This window comes from Ahaetulla prasina, chromosome 8 (assembly GCF_028640845.1).
Source record: "Ahaetulla prasina isolate Xishuangbanna chromosome 8, ASM2864084v1, whole genome shotgun sequence".
In the NCBI taxonomy this organism is placed as follows: domain Eukaryota; kingdom Metazoa; phylum Chordata; class Lepidosauria; order Squamata; family Colubridae; genus Ahaetulla; species Ahaetulla prasina.
The window spans coordinates 44,979,903-45,007,367 of record NC_080546.1 but is presented as its reverse complement, the minus strand read 5'-3'; the positions used below and the strand labels follow the sequence as shown (position 1 = coordinate 45,007,367).

The window sequence follows — 27,465 nt, the reverse complement described above, 5'->3', positions numbered from 1 at the left end:
TCTAAAATCAAAAGTTGAATAGCCAATGTTTCTTTTAGAAGGTATCAACACATTTATTTCTTTTATACATATTTATTATAAGAAAAAAGTGGTTTAGCTCAGAGTATAAGCTTAAAAAAATTGAGGTTAAATGAGATAATATGCTTTGTGCTAATTCTAGCCGTTAGTTTTTATAAATAAAACAATTTTGGTTATTAATTAATTTATTTCAATACTTTGTATGATGCTTATATATCAAATATATGGCTCTAGGGCAGGCGTCCCCAACCCACAGGCCACGGAACGGTAATGGTCCGCAACCTGTTGGGAACCGGTCCATGCAAATGAGTGAAGCTTCATCTGCGCATGTGCAGGATCCGGGTAGTGCGTGAAGCCATGGCCCTGGTCTCTGGATTTTTTTATTTTTTTATTTTTTTTGCAGAACTGATCCCTGCTGCCCAAAAGGTTTGGGCCACTGCTCTAGGGTGTAAGGGATGCATACGCACATACACAAAAAAAGAAGTTGAAATTTTCTACTGTGATTCTCTTCCTCCACTAAAGGATTCCAGTTGTATATAATAATAATAATAACAGAATTGGAAGGGACCTTGGAGGCCTTCTAGTCCAACCCCCTGCCCAGGCAGGAAACCCTACACCATCTGAGACAGATGTTTATCTAACATTTTCTTAAAAATTTCCAGTGTTGGAGCATTCACAACTTCTGCAGGCAAGTCGTTCCACTTATTAATTGTTCTAACTGTCAGGAAATTTCTCCTTAGTTCTAAGTTGCTTCTTTCTTTGATCAGTTTCCACCCATTGCTTCTTGTTCTACCCTCAGGTGCTTTGGAGAACAGCCCGACTCCCTCTTCTTTGTGGCAACCCCTGAGATATTGGAACACTGCTATCATGTCTCCCCTAGTCCTTCTTTTTATTAAACTAGACATACCCAGTTCCTGCAACCGTTCTTCATATGTTTTAGCCTCCAGTCCCCTAATCATCTTTGTTGCTCTTCTCTGCACTCTTTCTAGAGTCTCAGCATCTTTTTTACATCGCGGCGACCAAAACTGAATGCAGTATTCCAAGTGTGGCCTTACCAAGGCATTATAAAGTGGCACTAACACTTCACGTGATCTTGATTCTATCCCTCTGTTTATGCAGCCCAGAACTGTGTTGGCTTTTTTAGCAGCTGCTGCACACTGCTGGCTCATATCTAAATGGTTGTCCATTAGGACTCCAAGATCCCTCTCACAGGTACTACTATTGAGCAAGGTACCACATATACGGTACCTGTGCATTTTGTTTTTTTGGCCTAAATGTAGAACCTTACTTTTTTCACTGTTGAATTTCATTCTGTTAGATAGTACCCAATGTTCAAGTCTGTCAAGATCTTTCTGTATCTTGAGCCTATATTCTGGAGTGTTGACTATTCCTGCCAGCTTGGTGTCATCTGCAAATTTGATGAGTTCCCCATCTATCCCCTCGTCCAAGTCATTGATGAAGATGTTGAAGAGTACTGGGCCTAAAACAGAGCCTTGGGGTACACCACTGCATACTTCCCTCCATGTGGAGGTATAGTTCCCTTGAAATTTTGCTGAATGGAAAAGAGTTTGGCATTTTATGTGCAGTGAGCAGTACAGGAAAAAGCAAGAGAAAATTGTTACATTAGCATTTTTTTGACATTTTCTACAAGAATGCTTCTCCCAAAGAGGGTTGGTTGTATCATGTATATTTTAAAAAACCTTTTGCAATATGTTGCTACTTGTGTCAGCTGTGTAGTTCTCAGAAGAGACATGTAAAACAATTAATATTTCTAAAGGACTGTCAAGTGATCTTGAACTTTGTAGGTTTTAAAACTTGATTTATCTCAAAGCACAAATTTATGGGGATGAAGCAGAGAGGCAGCGGCTTGAAATGTATTTTAATTTTTCAAGCATGTATAATTATGGTAAAGGCTTTGGTAGAAAATGTTCCTCGTGTGTTTCTTTTCCCCTTAAATATGAGCCATTTCAGTTAGCTTTTCTTTTTCCAATTAACAGTACTTTCAAAATATATTCTGTTGGCAGATTATTGACTTCACTTTGGCTTTGCAAACTTCCTGTATCCTTCTTCAGATACTTTGTGGTTTACTGCACTTGACATGGGCTTAAGTTCGGGTTGTCATCTGGATCAATTACAACAAAATGCTTTCCAGTTTAAATTTGCCATTTCTTTGTCTTTATTTCTTGGCTGCAGCAGTTAAAATAGATTAATGGTTTTGGGAAGACCTGTGTCTTGACTTTATGAGTAATTATTATTACATTTCTGGAAGAGGATTGGTTAATGTTCTGAAAGGGTCTTTGGACTGTTCCTCATGTATTGTTCTTTATTAAATCAGTAACATGAAATAAAATCTTTTTAAAAAAGGATCTCATAATTAACTTTATATAGTTCTAGAGAGCATTTAGTCAATAAATGTATTTGCTGAATACAGAAATCCAAATTAAAGTACAGATTAAAAGCAGTAATTGGGATCAGAATTTCTTTGGTTAAGAAATACAGTCATAAAGTGCAAAATCATGTGACGGCATCACTTAGTGACAACAATTCTGACAATCCCTGTTTCTTTTGTTAAGCAAGAATTGTGTGTTGTTAAGAGAGGATTTTGTGATTTCCTGCCAGCTTCCAATAAGCAAAGTCAATGGGGAATCTAGCAGATATTTTTGAATTCTGGATAGCCAGCCACAAGTATGTGTTACTATGGCCTGGCAACGATATAGCAACTAAGGGATGGCGTACAAGCAACTACTATATTATGAGCATTGCTGGGCCAGGGATGGGTTCTGCTAGGTATGGGAAGGCGTGCAAGCTGCCCTGTACTCCATAATCCCTACTTATGAGGTAAATCCAGTTGCTGACTGCATGATTCTGCATGATTCTTTCTTCCTGGTGGCGCAGTGTTAAGCGTGCAGTATTGCAGGCGTGCAGTATTGCAGGCTACTTCTGCTGCCTGCCGGCTACCTTCAATTTGGCAGTTCCAATCTCGCCAGGCTCAAGGTAAACTGCTTAGAGAGGGCTGTAAAGCACTTTAAAGCGGTATATAAATCTAAGTGCTATTGCTATTCCTGGGGCAGTGCATGTACTTCCTGAGGCCTCAAAAGAAAGACCTCGTGTGACTTTAGGAAGGCTATATGCAGCCTCAGGAAGAAAGTATCATGAGGCCAGCAGCTGCCTTGTGAAGGGCCTGGCAGGATGGACCTCATCAGCAGTGGCAGGAAGAAAATGGCAAAGGTCAGTTGGGAATGGCAGCAGGTGGCGGAGTACAGGGCACCCAAAAGGGCAGAGATGGGTGTGAGATAGGTTGGTGTGGGGAAGTTGAAATGCACCCTCTGGTCATAAATGTGGGTAGGTTGTCAAATGCTTGAATTTTGATCATGTGACCTCAAATGCTGCAATGGCTGTAACTTCAATGACCAGGCATAAGTACCAGCACATTCAAAGTTGCTAAATGAATGGTCCTTAAGTGAGGACAATCTACATCCATAATTGTGGAACCTGGTCAATCTTTTAGGTATTTGAATACTGTTATTATATTTGCCCCGAATAAATTTTCTTAAGGTTACATATACCCAGTTTCCTCTATCTTTCCTTACAAAAATTATTTCCATTTTCTCTGAATCTTTCTTAAAATGTAGAACCACCCGTACTGTATTTCTTGAAGTAGCGATCACCAAAGCAGATACTGAAAATAATAACATAAATGCTAATAGAACTATCATTTCCCATGATTTGGAAACTATTTCTATTGATGTGGCCTAAAATACAATTTCCCTTTTTTAGGAGCCAGGTTTTACTGCTGATTCATTTTTAGTTTGTTGTGAACATAATTCCAAGCTTCTTTTCACTTGTACTATTAAAAAATCAGATATTTTTCATCCCATACCTGGTTCTTTCATCCTATGTATTTTTCTTTATTCTAAGTGGAAAAATCAGGGTGTTATATATTATTCTGTTTGAACCTACCTCTATCAAAATCTTTTTAAATTTTGATTACCTTTTAGTTTGACCAATTCATGCTTTTCATCTTGTAATCAGGACATTGCTTTTAACATGCATACTGTTTAATTACTTGCCATTTGTTCTAGAACAGCGTTGGCGAACCTATGGCACGTGTGCCGGAAGCGGCACGCGAAACTGTTCCGAGGCAAATGCGTGCCCTTGTCGGCTCCTCGTTGTGTTCCTGTGGTCAAATGTGTACCGGTCAGCTGGCCATCGCACACGCGCAGTGCCGGCGGATCACGCATGCGTGAGGTGGCACGCGTGCCGGAGGTTCACCATCACACATGCGCGAGACGGCATGTTCGCCAACATGCATGCACGATGGACCGCTGCACTTCTGGGGTTGCCAGCACCGTGTGCGCGACGGCCAGGTGGCCAGTGCGTGTTTGACCACAGGAATGCGATGGGAACTGGTGAGGCTGCGCATTTGCCTCAGGACGGTTTTGCGTGCCACTTCTGGGATGCGGGCGGCACATGAGAATGTGAAATGTTCATTAACACTGTTCTAGAATCTCCCTAAGTATTGATGTTTGCATGTATACTATCAAGTCTGCAAAAGTAATGTGGGGTATCACTTTAGCTAACTAGTAGATCATATAAAAAAGATGTATGTACAGGTAATTTCTCTTTTTCACAATCACAAAGCCAAAGATTACTAATTAATATTTATATAATAAATCATTATATTACTTACTGTGTTGATTGCAGAGGTGGTACAATTCTTTTTCCATAATTTAGGGTGTAAAAATAGAGATTGGATGGGGATAGAAGAAAAAGGCCTCAAATGATATGTAGTAAATGGCAGGTTGAGTCCAGAAATTAAGACTATTTATGAGTCAGTGGAAATTCAACAAATCCAGACTAATTAAGTTGATTGATCAGGGAACAGCATGCGTCTTCCAACACTTTTATAATAAATAAAAAACTTTCAAGTATTGTCTTCAAGCTGTTTTTTTAACATCCAAAAGAAAAAATGCTGTAAAGGAAACATCTTTGAAAGTTGTTTGCTTTTTTTTCCATGCAGGGACCTGAATTGATGAACAAATATGTTGGGGAATCTGAACGTGCAGTCAGAGAGGTTAAGTATAATAAACTTAACAGTACAACAATTCTTATTTACTTATAGCAGGGGTAAACTAACCATGGGTTGCATGATGAGAGAGAAAAGTATGCCTACTTTACACACACACACACACACACACACACACACACACACACACACACAAAATCCTTAAACAGGTACAGGACAATATTATCTGTCCAAACCATTGCTGATCCTGGTCTGGAAACTACTATACTTGACAGCTGAATCACTAGACATTTTAATCATTTGAAGTGATTCAGGCTGCCAGAGATTGTACAGGTAAAATGTTGATACTTTGCAACCAAGTGCTTTTATCAGTTGCAAGTCTGACAGATTTATCTACTGATATGGGAATGCCACCTGGTTAGACTTTATTGGATGAGTGAATTAACATTGGATGGATCTGTTAAGCCTCTGTAAGAACATAATATACTTTTCAGCAATGTTAAGTTTTTTGGTCATCTTAGTGCATGTTTTTTTCCCCTTAGATATTTAGGAAAGCCAGAGCAGTTTCACCATCCATATTATTTTTTGATGAACTAGATGCCTTGGCTGTAGAACGAGGGAGGTAAGAGAAATTATTTCTAAAATGTATGAAAATTATGCTTATATGAGACTTCCCCTTCCATGTTCTATAGCTTTCTCTCCTTTTTATTTCTGCATGAAAGCATTATAATTTATGAATAAGAAATGGCTTTTTAAAATCTGCTCTTGAAAATAAAAAAATGTTTGGAGTAACAGTAACTTGCAAAAGATCTTTATCCTTTCCATTAAACACCTTAGCATTTTTTTTTCTTTTAAAAACAGTCATAAGGCAGCTTCTGATTTTATTGTAGCAGATTTTCGGGGACAACCCTATTAATTTTTTTGTCTCATTCTGTTTAGAATGAGAGAAGAATGAGAGAGAATGCTACATGGAGATGGTTGTTTCAGAATAACAGAGTTGCAAGGGACTTTGGAGGTCTTCTAGTCCAACCCCCTGTCTATAATAAAAAATGAAAAAGTATATTCATTGTTATTTGCATTTAAAATGTTCAGTTCTGTCTGGATGTTCTTGACCTATTATCTAATGTAGAGATAAAATGGAGGAAAAAAATGAGAACTTTTGTTAGGTGGTGTAAAAAGTGACATGACTTTGTGAAGTCATATTCTATTAAAGACATCTGTAAGTTGTGTTGTAGGAGGACGTAGAAAAGAGCAGGGCAGGATATAAAAATGTTATTGTTAAATTTGAACCATATGGGTGGTAAAATGCATAACATGCTTCTCATAACATTCATCTAATGTTATGGTGTAGGAAACCAGATGAGGCACTAATTGGAAATGGACTGTTTTTACAGATTGATTTTCCACAGTAGGAATTTGCAAATGTATTAAAGATAGTAATGAATTGCAGCGTCCGTAGATCCACTTTCCTTTTTTATAACCAGATTTAGACTTTCAAGAAAACACCTGTTAACATTGTCACACTATTCTCAGTCATTTTGCTCTACCAGTCACATTAAACAATACATAGATTTTTCTCCAATGACACCTGATTTAAACTCTTGTTTATAATTTACTCGTTTGACAGCATTTAAAAGTATTTGCAGTATAGATTGGTGGACTGGATAAAATTGATATGCAGGACAGGAAAATGTACTCATGAAGCAGTTGCTTGCATTTTATTGTAACTGAAGCATCAGGTATGTAATGAAGTGAATAACGCTAACATAAAACCAGCAGCTGTATATTTCTTCTTTCTTTCTTCTTGTTCCCTATTCTAAAATAAAAGTGGTCAATCTTTTGGAGACTCTAATATAATAGGTTAATGTAATGGCCTTAAGATTACTCTGATTTTTTTTTCTTGATTCACCCTAAATGTACTTCACTGAATTAAAAACAGATTTATTGGTTTTAATGGATTCCCCCTGGAAATCCAGACCAGGAACACAGAACATAAGAACACAAGGATCAGGCTCCTGGTCCATTTAGTCTAACAATCTGTTCTCACAGTAGTTAACTAGGAAGCCCACTAGTCTCCCAGGAGATGGCCTTGAGATGTAGCCACATTGCCACCAAGACTAAAGCCATTGATCCCCATGACTTCTGTGAACTGATTCAACCTTTTCTTTGTAGCCAGCCAAGCTGGTAGCCAGCATACAAATTACATATTGTTTATTTTTTTCTCCTGTTATCTGTTCCAAGATTCAATTTCATTGAAGGTCCTCTAGTTTAGCATTAAAACCAATTCCTTTTCCCATACCCGCTCCCACACCCTTTTAATCCAAACTGAATCCCCTAAACTTACTTTTAAGAAAGGAGAAAGATACTAATTATAAAATATATAATTGGATCCCAAGTCTTACATGAGAACGTATTCCAGGTGTACCTAAAATAGACTCATAAGTTCTTATACCATTGCCCTGAGTAGATTAACATGACTAAAAAAAAGACTTCCAAGACACTTCCACACCTTTCAAAATGTTAATAGTTCCTGAGTCTTGGAAGTCTGGTCATGTCACTTTTTTCAGAGCTGTTATAACTTCGAACGACCACTAAATGGACTGTTGTAAGTCAAGGACTATCTGTATACTATGGCAATTGCTGATTCATATAGTAATTCTTCATATTAGCTTGCAAGATGAAAAAGAGTGGTATTACCCTCCCCCCTTCGAGTTCACATTAAATACTTTCATAGCAAAACATATTTAAGAAACATGAGGAATTAATAGGAAGAGTGATGTTCCTGGATGTTATTTCTCTAGGAACTGCTCCTTAAGATTGCCCATTTCTAATTTTGAAATCTTTTGATTTAAGAAAAGTACCACAAAGCACAGCAGGACAGAATTATGCAAGATTTGCACATTTTAATAAAAAAAGTTTGGAGAAAATAAAATGAGGGGTTTTATTCTGAACTGTACAAGTGGTTGTTCCAATTGTGGTTGTTCTGCTGACTACCACAAAATCAGTTTGGCAGAATATTTGTTAAAATATTTAATAAATCCCTAAGACATACGGGTATATCTGGCATATATTGTATGTGACTGGCCAATCCACAGTTCAAGTATACAATTGGTACAATCTGTACTACTCAAGAAATGGATGCCTTTCCATTTCTTTGTGGCTCCTTCTAATATTAGGTTTCCTTTCCTTAGCAGTGTTTTTTCAAACTTAATTGCAGAATAAAAGTCTCCCCAGAGATCATGTCCACATAAATTTTCCAGATGCAACTATATGCGAGAAGGAATGTTTGTTTCTAAAAAAAATCCTTTCCTTTTCAAAGCTTCAGATCTTAACAAATTGTACAGCTGAAGAAAATTATGGGTACTTCTAATTCCTTGTTATCCTGACCATGTAAAACTTAATTCCACTGACCAGTAAAGGCTGCCAAGAGGAAATGACTTCGTAATTAAACTTGAAGGTGATGAATGAGCCTGGCTCTGTGTAAACGCAGTTCAGACAGTCTGTTTGCTGAAGTTGGGATATATATAAGCTTTGGAAATAGGATGCTGTTTATATATGTAGAATTGTGGAGAGTTTCAGCATTAGATATGTTTGTTCTTTTGTGTTTTTTATAAGCAGTTTTGAGCAGAAGCTTGGAGAGAACTCTTCTGTTAAATTCCATTCTGAAAAATCCAGCCCCTTGCTGTACATTATTGGAGACCTGAAATTATATAAGGATTCTCTTTTCCATTTTAGGCCAAAAGCAATATCTTTATGCTTTCTTCTGATATGATAATGTAGCACAATGAAAATGAATGGCTGATTTTGGTTGTCATCCAGTTGTTTTCCTTTTTTAGCATCCACCTACAGTAGATAGATAGATTTTGTCCATAATGATCTATCCATAACTTGGTCTTTCAGGTCTTCCAACAGTGCTTTCCCTGCCACTGTAACTGAATCCTTTCATCTTGCTGGAGATAGCCTCTTCAACAACTAGGTTTTTGCATAAAATTATGTAACCCAACCTATCTATTTCAGATATAGCTATAATTAATTAGCATCTGTCCTCACATATAATATGTATACATTCAACATATGGACTTGGTTTCATTCCATTGCCTCAGTTCATCCTACCTGGTCAGGCGGGAAAGAGGTGTTGTGGACACTATCAGTCAAAGAATTCCTGGGCCCAGGAAAAGAGCCTTCTCTGCCATTGCCTCCACCTGTGGAACATGCTCCTCCCAGAGGTGAAGTGGTCCCCCCCACTTCCCTGGCCATAAAAACATGGTTTTGTACTGTTGGTTGGGGCATGCAGATAAACATGCAACTGTGTGTTTGATCATGACCCCTAAAACCTTTCCCCATCCTTTAATAAATTCTTAACATCTCTTGCCTCTTTTAAATTTTATATACTGTTTTTCACACTTGTAATATTGTACACTGACCAGAGTCCCTCTGGAAGGAAGAATGGCAGTTCTTAAATATGACAAACAAACAAACAAACAAATTTAAGTTCAGATATCATTATTACTACTTGTAATATTTTCCTCTACTATTATCATAGTTTTTAAACTTCTTTTTTGCCTGAAATTCTTTAAATAAAAATAATCTGAGGCCTGCAGGTTGGTCTATTTGATCATGTTAGATTAAGTTGCAGTTGTACCATCATCTGGTGAAGTGTGGTCTTATGACATTGCTACTTAAAAGACTGGAAGATATATTAAAATTGTCCACTTCAGAAAACTTACGAAATCTGTTGATTTCTAAATGCTCCAGTGAAATTTCCAGAGGCAAAAACCAGTGATTCAATGAATTCTTGATTACGTATGAAACAAAAAAACACCATAGGCCGTGGATTTGAGTTCTCCTAGGGTCTGTAGAGCTCTGTAGAACACTGAGCAGTTTTGTCAGGCTGAAGATTGTATAAAGATGGTATAAAATTAACTATCTGGACATTGAGCGGAAGTTGGCTTAATTGTTCTACAGGGCTCTTCTGAGTAGTTAAGGGCTACTGGAAATAATCCAATGAAAACTTATTATAGAGCCCTTTGAAAGCTATCATAATTATATAAAGATAATTATATAAGGATAAAATTGTCTTCATGTATACTAGGGCACTTCTATATGAACTGTTATTTACGTTAATATACATCGTTTCATCTAACTGTATGGGATCAGTTTTAATTTGAGAACCTGAGAATATGACCTTTAACCAGTTTTGGGTGACATGCTGCCATTGAAAGAAGTTAAACAACAAGCTTAACTATCCTGATCTTATTCAGCTTTATTTCTCCATATCTTGAAGTTATTCATGTTTATGTCAGTGTCTGGATTGTGTGTCAAGGTGGATAAATCTCTTAAAATGAAGCAGAATCCTGAAAAGATAGAGAACTTGTGTGTGTGGTTCTGAATGAGTTTGTATTCCTATTGAAATGCTTCTAAGATTCATAATTGTTATTGCAAGTAATTTATGTTGCTAGAAATATCTATCTGATATGCCAACTATGTTTTTTCCTGGACAGGGACAGCTTATAGTAGATATAAAAAGTCTATATTCCCAGGACTTCCGCTTGGCTCCACCTTTCTCGCTGGGTGCTAATTTCTGGCACTCCGCGCTGGATATTGTAAAAGCCGGTGTAAATAGCTTTCAAACAGCTGTTCCCGACTTAATTTTCCCTCTCTGGTTGAGAGAGCAGGGGAACGAGCAGGGGGGAGAGAGGTAGATTCCCTTAGGGGCTTTGTTTTTGTTATGCAAAGTCCTGGAAGGTGAGTCCCTTCGAATCCCTCCTATCTCCATTATCCACCGCGTCTCTTGCAACAGCAGGAAAAGAGGAAGGTGTCCAAGTTCTGCTAACAATTGATTTCTTTTTGTGGATTTATAAGCAGGCGGAAGAAGCATAAGTGAATAATTATTGGTTTGCAAGTATTGTTGATTTCCTGACTTCCTCCTCTTTTTAAAGAGAGAAAAATTATTCTTTTTTTTCCTTCTCTTAAAATGGCGTTTTAGACTAACTGCAAATAGCTTGCTGTGAAATCGAAACTGAATGGAGACATCATCTTATTGTGTTGGATTCTGGTTTGTTGGATCATATTACGTTGTTTAAGTATTTCATAAGGGGATTTTCAGCAAGAACTTTGTTATGAAGGTTCTTTCAGAAGAATGGATTCGTGACTTTATACAGGATTACACAGAAAGAATGTATTTAATTACTCAAAAATACGAACTGAAACAGGACTTAAATGCAATGGATGAAGATATGATCGTGAATAAACAAGCTGATGTAAAGAAGCTTCCTTTAAATAGTTTGGATGAAATGTCAGAATTAGTGCTACAGGAGGCTGTCTCCCGAACTGGAAAAACTTATAGGCTTAATGTTTATCAAGAATTCTCTTTGGACTGATGGAATATATGGTAGTATTTTGTGGATTTTTGAACGTAAGGATTTACTAGGTAATATTGTGACTGACTTTTCAAAAGGAGAAATGAAGGAAAGACAGAGATTAATGCATCAAAAAAAATGGCAAGAGACAAAAGTATTATTCTTTGAATTATTAATAGACAAAAATATTATTGTCCCCGAAAGACAATGACCAGGACCACTTGAATAGCTACTGTAACGCTTGGTATTGAAATTTTATAATGTGTTGTATTGTATCTTGAATAGAATATTTTTGAAAGAGTTTATGTAAGGAAGACCTGGGGGGAAAAATTATATGGTTATAGAAGCTATAAGGGAGATATTTTATGAACTGGATTGCATTTTTATGTTTTAGTTGATTTTATATACTTTAGGATTAATTTGTTTTATTGATTTATATATTTTGTTATTCTTAATTCTTAATTTTCTTATTTTTTATATATATATATTTTTCTTCTTGAAGGATTTTGGATGTGTTAGGAGGAAGTCAGAGCTAGAAAGGGAAAATTGGTATAATAGTTTTGGGGGAAAATTTTCTTAGCATATGTTTGTTTTATTTTTAACTATACCTTGTGCTTCATCCGGGAAGTCAGGGGGGAGGGGGGAGGGTTTAGTGAAGGGAGGGGGGTTGGGGGAAAAGGGGGGGATTTTTTTTTTGTAAAACGTTTTGAATAAAAAAAAAAAAAAAAAGTCTATACTCCCTTGTTAAAATGCCAGGTTTTTGAGGTGTAAAAAAAATCAGACCAAGATAAATCACTTCAGCATTTTTTTCACCTTTAATATAACATATAAACTGTGGCCATCTGCATCATTGCCCAATTGGCTTGTTTTGTACTGCTTCCCTAAACTTATGTGTACAAGCACCATACTAGATTTGCATTCTCAAACTGGTTAACTGAGGTCTAATGTTGGGGTAGGGAAGATGTCTCAGAGGTTACTTTCGGGGCTTATATCCCTAGAGAAATTGTCATTTGTAAAACTATACTACAACCAAGGCTTGGTAACATGTTCTTAGCTACTTTCTTCACAAATGTCTTCATTTTGTTGCTGTTATGGAAACACAGTTTTAAAAATAAATACATGGAAAAACCTAGGTTGGCCAAAGATATATTTCAATAGAACTTGTAAGGAAAAGGACATAAAGTAGTATGACAATTAATTAAACAAACATGGTAGATGGACTGAAAAGCCTGACCTGACAAGTGTGCCTTGCTCTCATCTTGTGAAATCTTGACGCAAATGTCAGGAGCAATAATTTTTTTCTCTTGGTGCAATTAGGGTGACTATTGTGGCAGGATTGATGAGCAGAGGACTTCCATATCTTAGGAATGTTTTTACCTCAGAAGTGTTACCAAAAAAGCAGAAATACTGAAGAGTTCTCTGCTTAAGTTACTACTTATCCAGTAGCAAGTTAAACGCTTTTAATAATTATTTTAAAGCTTGCATAAAATGCAGATAATTTAGTTTTCAAAAGGTTCAACTTGTCTAAGAAATCAAATACAGCTAATGTCTATTTTGTTTACACTTCCAAAGAAATTAGCAGATTTTTTAAAAATAAAAATTAGCTTAGTAGGAGTTTTAAACATATTGGAAAACAGTGACTTCATTAAAATCTAGATTCATTAGGATTTAAAAAAGAAAAAGCTCAGATCTGATTCTCAATTTGATTTTTATTTATTTATTTTTACAAATAAATATAAACTTGAAAAGCCAGATATATAAAATAGGTAGCAAATTATTTGATACATATCACTGATGGAAGAATTTCATGCAATTTCATTGACATGGAGCAACAGTCTTCTCCTTTTTAAAGGGCTTATTATTACTGTTTCCTAAGTTTTTTTACTGTTTTCCCTGGAGAGTTCTATAAGTGTATATGGATATTGCATAAATGCTGGTTTGTCAGGTAATCAGTTTGTTGATAGGAAATTATTTTGCACCAGTGTCTGCCCGATTGCTATTTCTGTTTGGCTTGGATGATGACATCAACATTTCATAGGCTGGGTACTGGGGAAATAACATGGTTTGGTTGCATACTGCTTTGTAAATTAGACTGGAAAGTTCAGCATAATTTGGGTCTTTGCTTATGCTTGTGTCAGAAATCCAGGCATGTTTAATAAGCATTGACTGACTTAACTTGAAAATCTTGCTAGGAAATCATGGGAAAATGGAAAAAATGTGCTTCTATCTTATCCTGCAGATTAACAGTTTATGCAGAGCTCAAACATCTGAACACACATGCTGCTGACGCAGTTCTGAAGCAGCTGGTGGAGAAATCTCCGGTTATAAATGTCTGTCTGTCTGCATTTTTATAGGATATCCTGTTAAGCCATAAAGGCTTGTTTACTTGTAAGAGTCATGCTAAATATGGTCTGTAATCTGACAGCATGCCTAAAGGGAATCACGACAGCTTGGAGAACATAAAGAAATTTATTTTGATTTCAGTAAAAGTAGTAGCCTTACAAAGCCAAGGATTATAAAATAGCTCCTTGAGGCAAACTTAATGAAACATTAGATAAAATATAATTAAAATCATGCATGTAACATAGCATTTTAGGATTTTGACCCATGAACAAGAAAAAATAAATTATTTTTATTTTACTTAGTTTAAATTTTCATGGATTTTTCTATAATCTTTGTTAATTTAACTCCAGTTGAGAATTTTGACATGTGTAAGTATGTGTAAATTCTATGACTGTTTTTTGCTCTTTTTCCCACATCCACCTGTTCAAAATTTTCAGCTCCAGTTAACAGTTGTTCAAGAGAGCTTTTGGAGGGAATCCTTCCCTGAATTCTTCTAGACCTTTTTTTTTTGCATCAGGTTATCCATGTAAATAGTGCCAACTGGGAAAATAAGGGAACCATTTAGCTTTGGAGTTGGTTGCTGAATTCTCCATTTCATAAGTGTGTTAAACATGTATGGCATTTGAAAACCAGAGACATACCCCACTGAGCTTACTTTGGAATAATGAGTTTAAAAATCTTTTTTGATAGAATTATATTGTAAGAGTAATGCTGCATAAGCTTAAACTGCAAAGCTGTAGACTATATTAATATTTGTATAAAAGATAATCTATCACAGGCCCAATCTAGATCAATCTGCAATGGTGATAGGAACTAAACTACTGCCTACTTTTATTTCTTCCTAAAATTGCAACAGCTGTTTTATTATTTTACTTATGCAAGTTATTTTGTAAATCTTTCAATAATTTAAGGACCCTAGGCTGTGGTTGAGTGAAAAGTTAATTTTACTGTGCCTTGATAGTATTTGCCATATTTGTAACAATATTCTATAAGAAGAGCTAGGTTGGTGTAATGGTTAAGGGATCAGACTAGAAACTGTGAGTTCTAATCCTGCCTTAAGCACAAAGCCAGCTGGATGACACTTTCAGCCCAAAGAAGCAGGCAATGGTAAACCATTTCTGAAAAAAAAAAAACCTTTTCTAAGAAAACTTCAAGGACTTGTCCAATCAGTTTGCAAGGATCAGACACAAGTGAATGGAATGGTAAAAAAAGATCCAAGGGGTGGGGGGCTGATATAGATGATAGCTCCATTGCTGTGGGAAATATAATCAAAGCTATAGTATTGATCATGCATCAAAATATGATAACATGCTTTCCATATGTAATTTATATGTGTGTGTATATACATACACATCCACACATCCACACATCCACATGCACTCATATATGTCAATATTGTCCAAGTCTAGTGAGATTTGCTGGTGCCAGTGAGAAGCAGTATTTATGAGAAAGAGAATAGAAAACTGAATTGCTGTTCTAGAATAGCAAATGTATGTATTCTTGCATGTAAATAGAAGATCACCAGGACTGTAACTAAACAAGGAAGAAAAAAGAAAAGCAAATCACAATAATTAAGAACATTCCCCAAACATTTCAAGTATTGTTGGCAAGAGCCTATATGAGGTCTATGAGGTCATTAGGAGTTGAGCTTGACTTGGCAATTTTACTTTATGTGATATAATCACGGGTTCTAGAATTAGTTGTGCCTAAACAGTCAGGAAAATTTGGGGTAGGTGGAAGACCACAATAATTGGGCACTTAATCTAAGGAAAGCAGAAACCAGGAACCAAGTGTACATAGTCTTCTCCATTAAATGTATCATATTTTTCTTTTTCAAAATATTTCTTGTGAAATCTTGCACTTGAAGGAAAGGTGGAACTTTATTTTTTGGAAAAAGTTCATTAATATTCCTATTTCTACTATTAAAAGAAATTGATAAAACAAACATCATACAACTTTGTAATTTTGAACGACGTATCAATGCCTTGCAGATTTATTTAACTAGTCAACTGAAAAATACTGAAAGCATTTTATTATAGCAATACTGGAAGGTGAAAGAAGACTACAGGCATTCCTGCACAGCTGAACCACTTAGCTTTTTTATCTGTGGAATGTGAACTTGCAAATGAAACTTTAGAGATGTACTATAATTCACTATTTTGCAATAAGGAGGTCTGAGAAATAAAGCTTTAAACAAGCCATTCTATTATACAATGTTTGCAGATACTTTAGTCAGAAATATGAGGGGTCTGGGTAAGTACACCCAGACGTATATGGGATGGTTGTGAAATATCTGAAGCCATACTGACTGGGGACTTTAGAGGACTGAAATGACTCCACCCCAGTTTCAGCCCTTGCATATTTTGGAATACATACAATTAGTCCTCAATTTTGGTAATAACAATTTTATTTTTAAAACAAATGATAGCTTTCTACTTCAGAAGTTGAAGGAACCAGAGGGTTGTCTACTATGTCTTCATGGTATGTCAGGGTTTGAAAATAAAATCAAAGTAGAGATCCAGGGAAGCAATTTTGGCAGTAAGGAAGTATAGTTTTCAGATGCCTAGCATGCTGTCATTTAGTTTTGAAAAAATGCTGAACTTAAAAGGCTGAACAAAACACTTCTGTATTGTGATGTAGCATTCCAAATTTGAAAAACAGTGCCAAAGCTGTTTTTGCTGCAAAAACTTTCTCTTATTTTGTCTTTTGGATTAGGGTAGGGTAGGGTAGGGTAGGGTAGGATAGGATAGGATAGAGCTGGAAGGGACCTTGGAGGTCTTCTAGTCCAGCCCCCTGCTCAAGCAGGAGAACCTATACTATTTCAGATGAGTGACTGTCTAGTCTCTTCTTAAAAACCTCTAGTGATGGAATGCCCACGATTTCTGAAGACAAGCTGCTCCATTGGTTAATTGTCTTTACTGGTAGGAAGTTCCTCGTTAATTCCAGGTTGCTTCTCTCTTTGATTAGTTTCCAACCATTGTTTCTTGTCCTGTCCTCTGGTGCTTTGTAGAATAATTTGATGCTCTCATCTTTTTGGCAGCCCCTCAAATACTGGAATATGCTATCATGTCACCCCTAATTCTTATTTTCTTTAGAGTAGCCAAACCCAAATCCTGCAGCTGTTCTTCATATGTTTTAGTCTCCAGGCCTTTAGTGGCTCTTCTCTGAATTTTTTCCAAAGTCTCAACATCTTTTTTGTAGTATGGTTACCAAAATTGGTTGCAGTATTCCTGGTGTGGTCTTAATTCAGGTGTGGATTAGAAAAAGAGAATTTTTGGGGAAAAAATCTTTTTATCCATGAATCATAAAGTTTTGAGAAAAAAAGTTAGTGAATCCCAGTATCATATATATATATATATAGTTTATATATTTAAAGTAATGTTTCTGGGACCTTTGCTCCACAGAACTTTCAGTCTGCTAAATTAGACAATTAGACAAAACAGAATTTACAGATTTCTAGTATTAAATGCTTTAATATAATCTGCTGTGGGTTTCTTTTTTATTAGTTCTTCAAGTTCTGTGAATGTTACGAACCGTGTCTTGGCACAGTTGTTGACTGAAATGGATGGGATCGAACAGTTAAAGGATGTGACAGTTTTGGCAGCTACAAACCGGCCAGATATGATAGACAAGGTAGGTGATAGTTGTGGCTCTTGTTACTACTTTTGTGCCAAGTAATGACATGTTCTTTTGACTTCGTTAAGATTACAGGCATTTTTATTAAAATTCATGATTTTAAAACAGAAGCCAAGGCATGGATGATGTTTTAATTGATCATTGATCTGCTGCATGCAAACCATATGGTCTTTTTACAGTTAAGTTTCTTCCACCCTTTCACTTGCTATTCTGAAGTTTTGAACTGTCTCCTAGACTTATTATATTTCAAAAGCAACAGATAAAACTGAACCTAACTTGCTACTAATGAAAAGGAAAAAAGAAAATCTTTCTTACAAGTGAAATTATATTCCTTCTTTAAACTTTGAATTTATTCAGTCCCAGTTTTTATTTGCATTTAAAAAAGCTGCCAGCTTCAACCCTTTCTGAAATTACCCTTTAGTCATTACTGAATTGAATGCATGTATGTATGCATATATGATCTTCTGGTTTCCGGTGCGCGCATGAGTGCTGGCCACCTGTTCTTCCGGTTTCTGGCACACGTGTGCGTGAAGACTAACTGGCCGGCGCACCGGAACCTGGAAGAGCAACATCTGATGGCTCGCGTGCCTGGAGAGATGGCTCTGCATGCCACTTCTGGCACATGTGCCATAGCTTCGTCATCATGGTGCATGTGTGCTGGCCACCTGCTTTTTTTGGTTTCCGGCACTCCCACTCCTGTGAAGACCAGGTGGCTGGCGCGCCGGCACCCAGAAGAGCAACAGGCGACAGCTTACTGCCCAAGATGCAGAAAAGCAATCCTGGTGGTCGCTTCCCAGGGGAGCAGAGCTGACGGCCAGGATGGGCAGGGCTGGGGCTTCCCTCCCTTCCTGCTCGAATGGGCTTGTTGTGTGGCTCCAGCCCTCCAGCCTGTGGCACTGATGTGTGTCCGTGGCCCGGAGTGCCTGGCTGGCTCAGGTACATGAGGCAGCATTTGCTGGTTGTGCAGCTGATTGTCCCACCTGCTGCTCCTGCTGCCGCGAGGGGCAAGGGGGTAGTGGTGGTTCTCACACTGCCGCTTTTTGCCAGGATGCTGGGGCAGCCAGGAGGAGGAGGAGGAGCTGCTATCGGGGAGATGAACTGTCCCAAGAGGGCCAGAGGAGAGTGTAACTCCTCACGCATGGAGACACTGTCAAGAGTCTGCATAGGAGGAATTTCTGTCTGGCGCCGGGGTAGGAGGTGTGCTGGCTGGGAAGTGTTCGTGCTCCCTTGGCAGAAGTGGTGGGAGGGGGGATTGCGCTGGCTTGTTCTTGGTGGCAGGCTGGGGGGGGGGCACTTCATTGACACTCTTCTGATTTATATGTTAATAATGTTTGGACATTATTAAACAGTTACTTAAAAATGATAACGATGATAACGATATCCATTCAGTTGTGTCCAACTCTTAGGTTTATTAAATTATTAGCTTTTAATTTTGGATGAAATACTTCGTATTAAATACTTATGTGGCCTAACTGAATTGTCGCAAATTTGCCTCTGTGTGTTTTTATTTGTTGATTTTATAGCTGACATTTATAAAGATAACTGAATTTCCAAATGAATCTGTGGAGTATTTTTAAAATGCCAAATACAGTAAACAAATATTTCCAGGTGTGCTGAAATGTTCTTTATTTCTAGCCCTTCATTTGTCAGGAAATATTGAGAATGGCAAATCAGCCTCGGGGCTGCTGAGTTTGCTCCCTTGTGACAGTTTGAGGAGCACTGTGAGTTTTTCACTAAAGATTTATTACTTACTTGATAAAACAAGGCATAGATGAACTTGTTGAGTTGTGTTTTTCACAGCTGTACTGGGATGAGACAAATGGCCATGCTGTTGTCTATAACTGTATATCGACCATGGTATCTTGCTGCACCGGTTGGAGGGATTGGGAGTGGGAGGCACCGTTTATCGGTGGTTTTCCTCCTATCTCTCTGATCGGTCACAGACGGTGTTGACGGGAGGGCAGAGGTTGACCCCGAGGCGCCTCACTTATGGGGTGCCGCAGGGGTCGATTCGCTCACCCCTCCTGTTCAACATCTATATGAAGCCACTGGGTGAGATCATCAGTGGTTTCGGTGTGAGGTACCAACTGTACGCTGATGACACTCAGCTGTACTTTTCCACACCGGGCCACCCAACGAAGCTATCGAAGTGCTGTCCCGGTGTCTGGAGGCCGTACGGGTCTGGATGGGGAGAAACAGGCTCAAGCTCAATCCCTCCAAGACAGAGTGGCTGTGGATGCCAGCTGCTGACTGTTGGGGGCGAGTCATTGGCCCCAATGGAGAGGGTGTGCAACTTGGGCATTCTCCTGGATGGACAGCTGTCTTTTGAAGACCATTTGACGGCCGTCTCCAGGAGAGCTTTTTACCAGGTTCGCCTGGTTCGCCAGTTGCGCCCCTTTCTAGACCGGGATGCCCTATGCACGGTCACTCATGCTCTCGTGACATCTCGTCTGGATTACTGCAATGCTCTCTACATGGGGCTCCCCTTGAAGAGCACCCGGGGGCTCCAGTTGGTCCAGAATGCGGCTGCGCGGGTGATAGAGGGAGCCCCTCGTGGCTCCCATGTGACACCTCTCCTGCGCAGACTGCACTGGCTACCTGTGGCCTTTCGGGTGCGCTTCAAGGTTTTGGTAACTATCTTCAAAGCGCTCCATGGCATAGGGCCGGGTTACTTATGGGACCGTCTGCTGCCACTGATTGCCTCCCACCGACCCGTGCGCTCTCACAGGGAGGGACTCCTCAGGATGCCATCAGCCAGGCAGTGCCGGCTGGCGCGCCCAGGGGAAGGGCCTTTTCTGTGGGGGCTCCCACCCTCTGGAACGAACTTCCCCCAGGACTTCGCCAACTTCCTGACCTTCGAACCTTTCGCCGTGAGCTTAAGACACATCTATTTATCTGCGCAGGACTGGACTAGAATTTCAAATTTCAAATTTGGTTTTAACGGGGTTTTATTACCTTATTGTAGTTTTAATATTCGGCCTTATTTAATAAGTTTTTTAAATTGGTGTTTTATTTTGTATTTATATGTATTTTTATTAGGCTGTAAACCGCCCTGGGTCCCTTGGGAGATAGGGTGGTATAAAAATGCGATTAAATAAATAAATAAATAAATAAATAAATAAAATATAAATAAAATACAGAATATAACTTTATAGCTGAGAAATTTTCAAATTGTTATAATCAAATTGTTAGGACTGTGCAAAGAATATTTAAGTTGATGATAATTATATTTTGCTGATTTTTTTTGGCTAAACTTGCTTTTATTTGTCAAGTGTTTTTTTCATTTTTCACTTTAAACAACTTGAATCTGGAACTTAACGAGTTTGGGATATTTTTTGTTGTTGTTGCTGTTGGTGTAATACAAAACCCCTTTTATTTCCTTAAAAATAGGAATGTGGAATAACATTATCTATTGAAAATTGAATTTCTTACCTAAAATATATCATACCTAAAAGCAGCAGTGAAATGCACTTACCTTCGCTACCGGTTCAGGAGTGTGAGCACGTGTGCCTCTTCTGTGCATGCACAGAGGGTCAAAAATGGGGCATAATGACATCCCGGCAGGTGGCAGAGCCTCCCGCCGCCAGTGCTACTGGTTCGCATGATCCGGATAGATCTGGCCGGATTTTACCGCTGCCTAAAAGATTCTCTTGTTTCTTTTAACAAGTTTATATTAATTTGCTTTAATAGATTCACATGCTTTCTGATGATATTTATAAAAAGTCACCTACGAGAAACGCAGTACAGGTAGCCCTCTATTTATAATCATTCATTTAGAAACAATTTGAAGTTACGATGGCACTGAAAAAAGGGACTTAAAACTGGTCCTCGCAGCATCTCCACAGTCACGTGTTCATAATTTGGTAAATGATAACGAACATGTATTTACAATGGTTGCGACATCCTGGGATCATGTGACTGCCATTTCTGAATCCCATCTGGCGTCCAATAGGCAAAATCAATGGGGAAGTGGATTCGCTTAATGACCTCATTATTGATTTAACAACTGCAGTGATTCACTTAACAACCATGGCAAAAATGGTTGTAAAATCAGGCATGGCTCACTTGAAACCACCTTGCTTAGTTACAGAAATCCTGTTCCCAATGATGGTCATATGTCAAGGACTTCCTGTATTCATTTTTAGTTTAATTTTAGAAACATTAAATATTTTGCTTGAATTATCTAATTATGTGATACAAGCACATGTGATATTTTTGGGTATAAAGCTCATAATTGCTTTATAAACTCAATTTATAGGTAACTCCAAATAGAAAGACATGCAGCAGGAGACATTACCATTAAATGAGTCTTTAAAATATCATGCTGTTTCTATTATATATATCTACAATGTAAGAATATGAAGCCCTGAATTAAATTTGCAGCTGACAGCATTGAACAAAATCTTCCTTTACTTTCGAAGATGTAGAATTCCCACTCATGACAGACATTGTTTCGTCACAATATTATCAATTTCTGAACAAACCAACAAGTGGACACACACTGGTCTTTATCTGGATTAAAGTTCACTCCATTCATTCATTCATTCATAGTCTTTTCTTGCAGGTTCCGAAATATACAGGTTATGGATAATATTTTATACTTTGCTAAATTTAAGAGAGAACCTGATGATTTCAGGAAAAAATGAACATATCAGGAAAGATAATGTGTATCATCCTTTTTATCACTAATGCACGTTTTCTCAAAGTCTGCAGAGCAAAAATACCATTTTAGCCAACTTGCTGAAGCAGGGCTAATTCCATTGCTTCACAAGCAAGTACGTAGGCTGTGTAAGCAAAAACGAGAACAACAAGATGTGTCCATCAGTCAGCATATGAGAAGCATACCACTTGGAACATTTTTACTGCCCTTAATTTTTTTTTTAAAAAAATATCCTTCGATTTCTGTCAAATCATGAGGTGCAAAAGGGCCTGTTTCCAGACTTGTTAAATAACTTAAATGCACTTTTATTTCAACCAAATGTAATGTTTACTCCAAACAAGGAATTGCCTTTCTGTTCTTTCGTGTCTCAAATTGTACGAGGACGAGAAAAAAGAAGGCCTCAATTCCTCAAATTACCTTATAGGATAGTGTGACACATTGAAAGCCAATATTGATGCTGTAGCAATTTTTCTTACTAAGAGGATCCCATAACAACAGTTAAGGAAGTAAGTAAAAGGGATTGATTTATTTGTACAGTAAGGTTTTGCCAGTATCAGTGGACCTAATTAGATTAAGCCAGTTTATTTTTAACAGAAAATAGCTGCAAGTAAAGGAACGTTTGGTTTAATGGCTTAAACTACGGTAGAATCCAAAATGTTTGTTCTGTGTTTTTCCATGTACCCCACATTTCTATTTTAAAAAACAACAACTGGGAAAGACATGTTGGGTCTGGTTTCCCATGTGCAGCAAACATTTTATTAAGGTAAAACTGAGAGTAATAGTAGATTTGCTGTGAAGAAAAATCATAAATACATAAATGTCCTTTTTATTTAATGGCTCTGCTATTTCTTACACAATAAATACAATAGCAAGAGGGAAAATCAATTCATGTTTGCATGTATTTTGTTTTGTTTTTTGTTATTAATAAAGATCATTTTATAAAGAATTAACCAGTTTAATGATTTGAGCATTGGAGAGGTTCTTTTAATATCAGCAGATGGCAGTCAAGCCAAGCTTCGGTATAATTGGCATTAGTTTACAGTGTACTATGCATATCATATAGACAGAAATTCTAAGACAGAGACAGAAACAATAAGGTAAATTGCAAGGCTTGTTAAATTTCTATGTATTTATTTAGAAACAGATAAATGCACATATTTTAAAATTAGTTTGATACGCAGTAGTTATAGGATACGTTGGCTGTCGAAGCCGTATATCACAGTTTTTTACTTGATTTTGAAGTTCAGTTTTTATATTTTAAAAGTCTACATGTATTTTTTTTACTATAGAAGAGAAGAGGGTTATTTTGTTTTTTAAGATAAATATTCAAAACAATATAGAGTCAAAAGACTTGAATATGTTTACTAAATCTATACTGCATTTCTGTGATAATGATAAACATTACTATGTGGGAAAAATCTAGTTGGTTAAATTTATGTTTCTTTTCTCTTGTCCTTATCACATGAAGAACGTGATTGTTCTGATGTAGATTGTGCTTATTTTGTCTCCAAATAATTGTGATCTTGGGATTTGTTTTATGATTTTACTTGGTTTAACAAGTTTCATTTATTTATTTATTTTATTTATTTATTTATTTTGTCAAACACAACAATATATATAAGTATAAGCATGAAATAACCACACAAAATGAATACAACCAAAGGGAGCATTAGGACAGGAATGGTAGGCATGCTGGTGCTCTTATGCACGCCCCTTACAGACCTGTTAAGAATGGGGTGAGGTCAACAGTAGAAAGTCTTAGGTTAAAGTTTTGAGGATTTTGGGATGAGACCACGGAGTCAGGAAGTGCATTCCCGGCATTAACAACTCTGTTATTGAAGTCATATTTTCTACAATCAAGATTGGAGCGGTTCACTTTGAGTTTGAATCTATTGTGTGCTCGTGTATTGTTGTGGTTGAAGCTGAAGTAGTCTTCTACAGGAAGGACATTGTAGCACATGATTTTATGAGTTATGCTCAGGTCATGCCAAAGGCAACAGAGTTCTAAATTTTCTAAATCCAGAATTTCAAGTCTGGTGGCATAAGGTATTTTGTTGCGATCAGAGGAGTGGAGGACTCTTCTTGTAAAATATTTCTGGACACGCTCAATTGTATTAATGTCCAAAATGCAGTGTGGGTTCCAGACAGATGAGCTGTAATCAAGAATTGGTCTAGCAAATGTTTTGTAAGCTCTGGTTAGTAGTGTAATCTTTCCGGAGAAGAAGCTACGCAAGATTAGGTTTACAAATCTTAATGCCTTTTTGGTGATATAGTTTCAGTGGGCTTTGGCACTTAGATCATTTGATATGAGAACTCCAAGGTCTTTGACAGAGTGAGGGTCATCTACAAGGTCATGTTCATCAAGCTTGTATTTAGTGTTCTGATTCTTTTTTCCAATGTGTAAGACAGGGCATTTTACCATTTTTGTATTATTAAATTATTTTTTTTGAATTTATATCCCGCCCTTCTCCGAAGACTCAGGCCGGCTTACATTGTGTTAAGCAGTAGTCTTCATCCATTTGTATATTATATACAAAGTCAACTTTTATTGCCCCCAACAATCTGGGTCCTCATTTTACCTACCTTATAAAGGATGGAAGGCTGAGTCAACCTTGGGCTGGTGGGACTTGAACTTGCAGTAATTGCAAGCAGCTGTGTTAATAACAGACTGCTTAGTCTGTTGAGCCACCAGAGGCCCTTAATGATAAAATAGAAAACTCCAATAAAAAACACAAAACAAACAAGATATTTAGAAAGAGCATTAAAAAGAAAAAAAACCCTAACATATACACATATTATCCCCCCGCCCCCCGTGTTGAATACTGATTAATACCCTTGATACAATATTAGTTTTCCACTCCTTGCGAAACAGGTTCCCAAAATTTTTAAACTACTGCATCTATTTGTAAATTATTAATCTGTCATCTACATACTGTATTAATGACAGAATAGTTAACAAAAAATAAAACTAAAAAAGCAACATTAAGTTTTCAAACCCTCTCTTAACAAACTATTATTGTAATCAACCATAGAAAATTTACCACTGCATTTATTTGTTCCAAATTATTCCAAGCATTAACAGTAAATATATCCATATTTGTTTTTTAATACCATCTGTTGTCAATTGTCTGATTAAATATAATAAATTTAATGTCCAAAGTTGGCCTAACTTCCCAAAAAAGTTCAGATGAAATTGATTTCCAGTTAAGTGGGATAAATCCATTCTCCAATGTCCTTCAGTCCTTCTAAGGAAAACCAGTATATCACTTCACTGAGTCAGGTTTCTGCTTTTGTAAAAGAATGTAGGCTTGAACTTCATGGATGTGTATGCAATCAACTCAATTAGTTCTAAGTCTACACTGTCCATATTTTTTCCAACAGGTCTACTGCTTTCAAATCACATTCCTTTCGTGAATCTAGAGCAATAAGGCCAAGCGCTTATTTCGGGGTTCCAAAAAATATAAGACAGGGTCTTATTTTCGGGGAAACACGGTATTTATTACTAGTTTAGTGAATGTTTGAAGTTACTATGGCATTGAAAAAAATGCTTTATAACTAGTCTTTGCAATCTCAATCATTGTAGCAATCTCATGGTCATATGATCAAAATTTGGGTGCTTGGCAACCAGCATGTATTTACAATGATTGCAGAGTTCTGGGATGATGTGATTGCTATTTGTGACCTTCCCCAAAGCTTCCAACAAGAAACGTCAATGGGGGAAACCAGATTTGCTTAACAACCCTATGATTCACATTAAATTAATGCAACTGCAATGATTCAATAATTATTTTGAATTATTCAATTATTCAATTTCAACCATGGGAAAAAAAAGTTGTAAAACTGGACACAACTCACCCAGTACCTTGCTTAGCAATGGAAATTCGAGTCCCATTTAGAATACAATAACAGAATTGGAAGGGACCTTGGAGATCTTCTAATCCAACCCCCTGCTTAGGCAAGAAACCCTATATCATTTCAGACAAATGATTATCCAATCTCTTCTTAAAGACTTCCAGTGTTGGAGAATTTACAACTTCTGGAGGCAAGTTGTTCCTCTGGTTGATTGTTCTAACTGTCAGGAAATTTCTTCTTAGTTCTAGGTTGCTTCTCTCCTTAATTAGTTTCCACCCATTGCTGCTGGTCCTGCCCTCAGATGCTTTGGAGAATAGCTTGACTCCGTCTTCTTTGTGGCAACCCCTGAGATATTGGAACATTGCTATCATGTCACCCATAGTCCTCCTTTCATTAAACTAGACATATCCAATTCCAGTAACTGTTCTTTATATGTTTTAACCTAATCATCTTTGTTGTTCTTCTCTGCACTCTTTCTAGAGTTTCAACATCTTTTTTACAACGTGGTGACCAATACTGGATGTAGTATTCCAAGTGTGGCCTTACCAAGGCATTATAAAGTGGTATTAACACTTCACATGATCTTGATTCTATCCCTCTGTTAATGTAGCCTAGAACTGGCTTTTTTGGCAGCGATAGCACACTTCTGGCTCATATTTAAGAGATTGTCCACTAGGACTCCAAGATCTCTCTCACAGTTATTACTATTGAGCGAAGTACAACCTATACCTGTGATGGCGAACCTCTGGCACACGCATGAAGACCAGCTGGCCAGCACGTTAGAACCTGGAAGAGCAACAGGCGATGGCTCGTGTGCCCAAAGATGTGGAGAGGGGATCCCGGAAGTCGCTTCCTAGGGGAGCAGAGGCCAGGGTGGGTGGGCCAGAGCTTCCCTCCATCCCTGCATGAGCAGGCTTCTTGTGTGGCCCCAGCCCTCCAGCACATGATACCGACGTACGTCCATGGTCCAAAGAGCCTGGCCAGCTAGGGCGCGCAGGGCATCATTTGCTGGCTGGGCTGCCAGCTGCCCCACCGGCTGATCCTGCCGCCGTGAGGGGTCAGGGGGTGGCAGCAGTTTTTGCGCGATTGCTTCCGGCCAGGATGCTGGAACAGCCAGGAGGAGGAGGAGGATTCCGCTGCCATCAGGGAGGCGAGCTGCCTCAGCAGGGCCAGAGGAAAGTGCAGCTCCTCACTCACGGTGATGCCGCCGAGGGCCTGGCTTGCCAGTGGGGGAGTGGCTATGGGGGCTGGCTGGTTGCTTGTCCCTCACCTTGCGGCTACCACTGCTGGTGATGCTCTTCTGGGGTGGCGCAGCTGCACAGGAGTTGAGTCTGCGTGGGAAGAACGTTTGTCCAGCGCCAAAATAAGGGGTGCACCAGCCGGGCAGTGCTTGTGCTCCTTTGGCAGAAATGGTGGGAGGGGAGCTGCACTGGCTTTTTCTTGGTGGCAGGCTGGGGCACTTTATTGACACTTCTTGCTGATCTTTGTGTGCACATGTGTGCCAGAAACCGGAAGATAATCTTCCCGGCGTGAATATGCGTGCTGGGTGGCTGCTCTTCTGGTTTCCAGCA

General features: G+C 38.0%; 1 protein-coding gene across 5 annotated transcripts in view; it reads left to right on the top strand.

Annotated features, from left to right (window-relative positions):
- The window catches only part of AFG2A (AFG2 AAA ATPase homolog A), a 144,742-nt gene that overhangs the window by 25,670 nt on the left and 91,607 nt on the right, over positions 1-27,465 (top strand). For 4 of the 5 annotated variants that reach the window (XM_058192954.1, XM_058192952.1, XM_058192956.1 and 1 more), the window contains 3 exons: positions 5,039-5,092; positions 5,587-5,666; positions 17,253-17,379. In XM_058192954.1, the coding sequence (XP_058048937.1) occupies positions 5,039-5,092; positions 5,587-5,666; positions 17,253-17,379 (261 nt within the window). The remainder of the gene's footprint in view (positions 1-5,038; positions 5,093-5,586; positions 5,667-17,252; positions 17,380-27,465) is intronic. The other variant, XM_058192957.1, reaches the window with a different exon arrangement.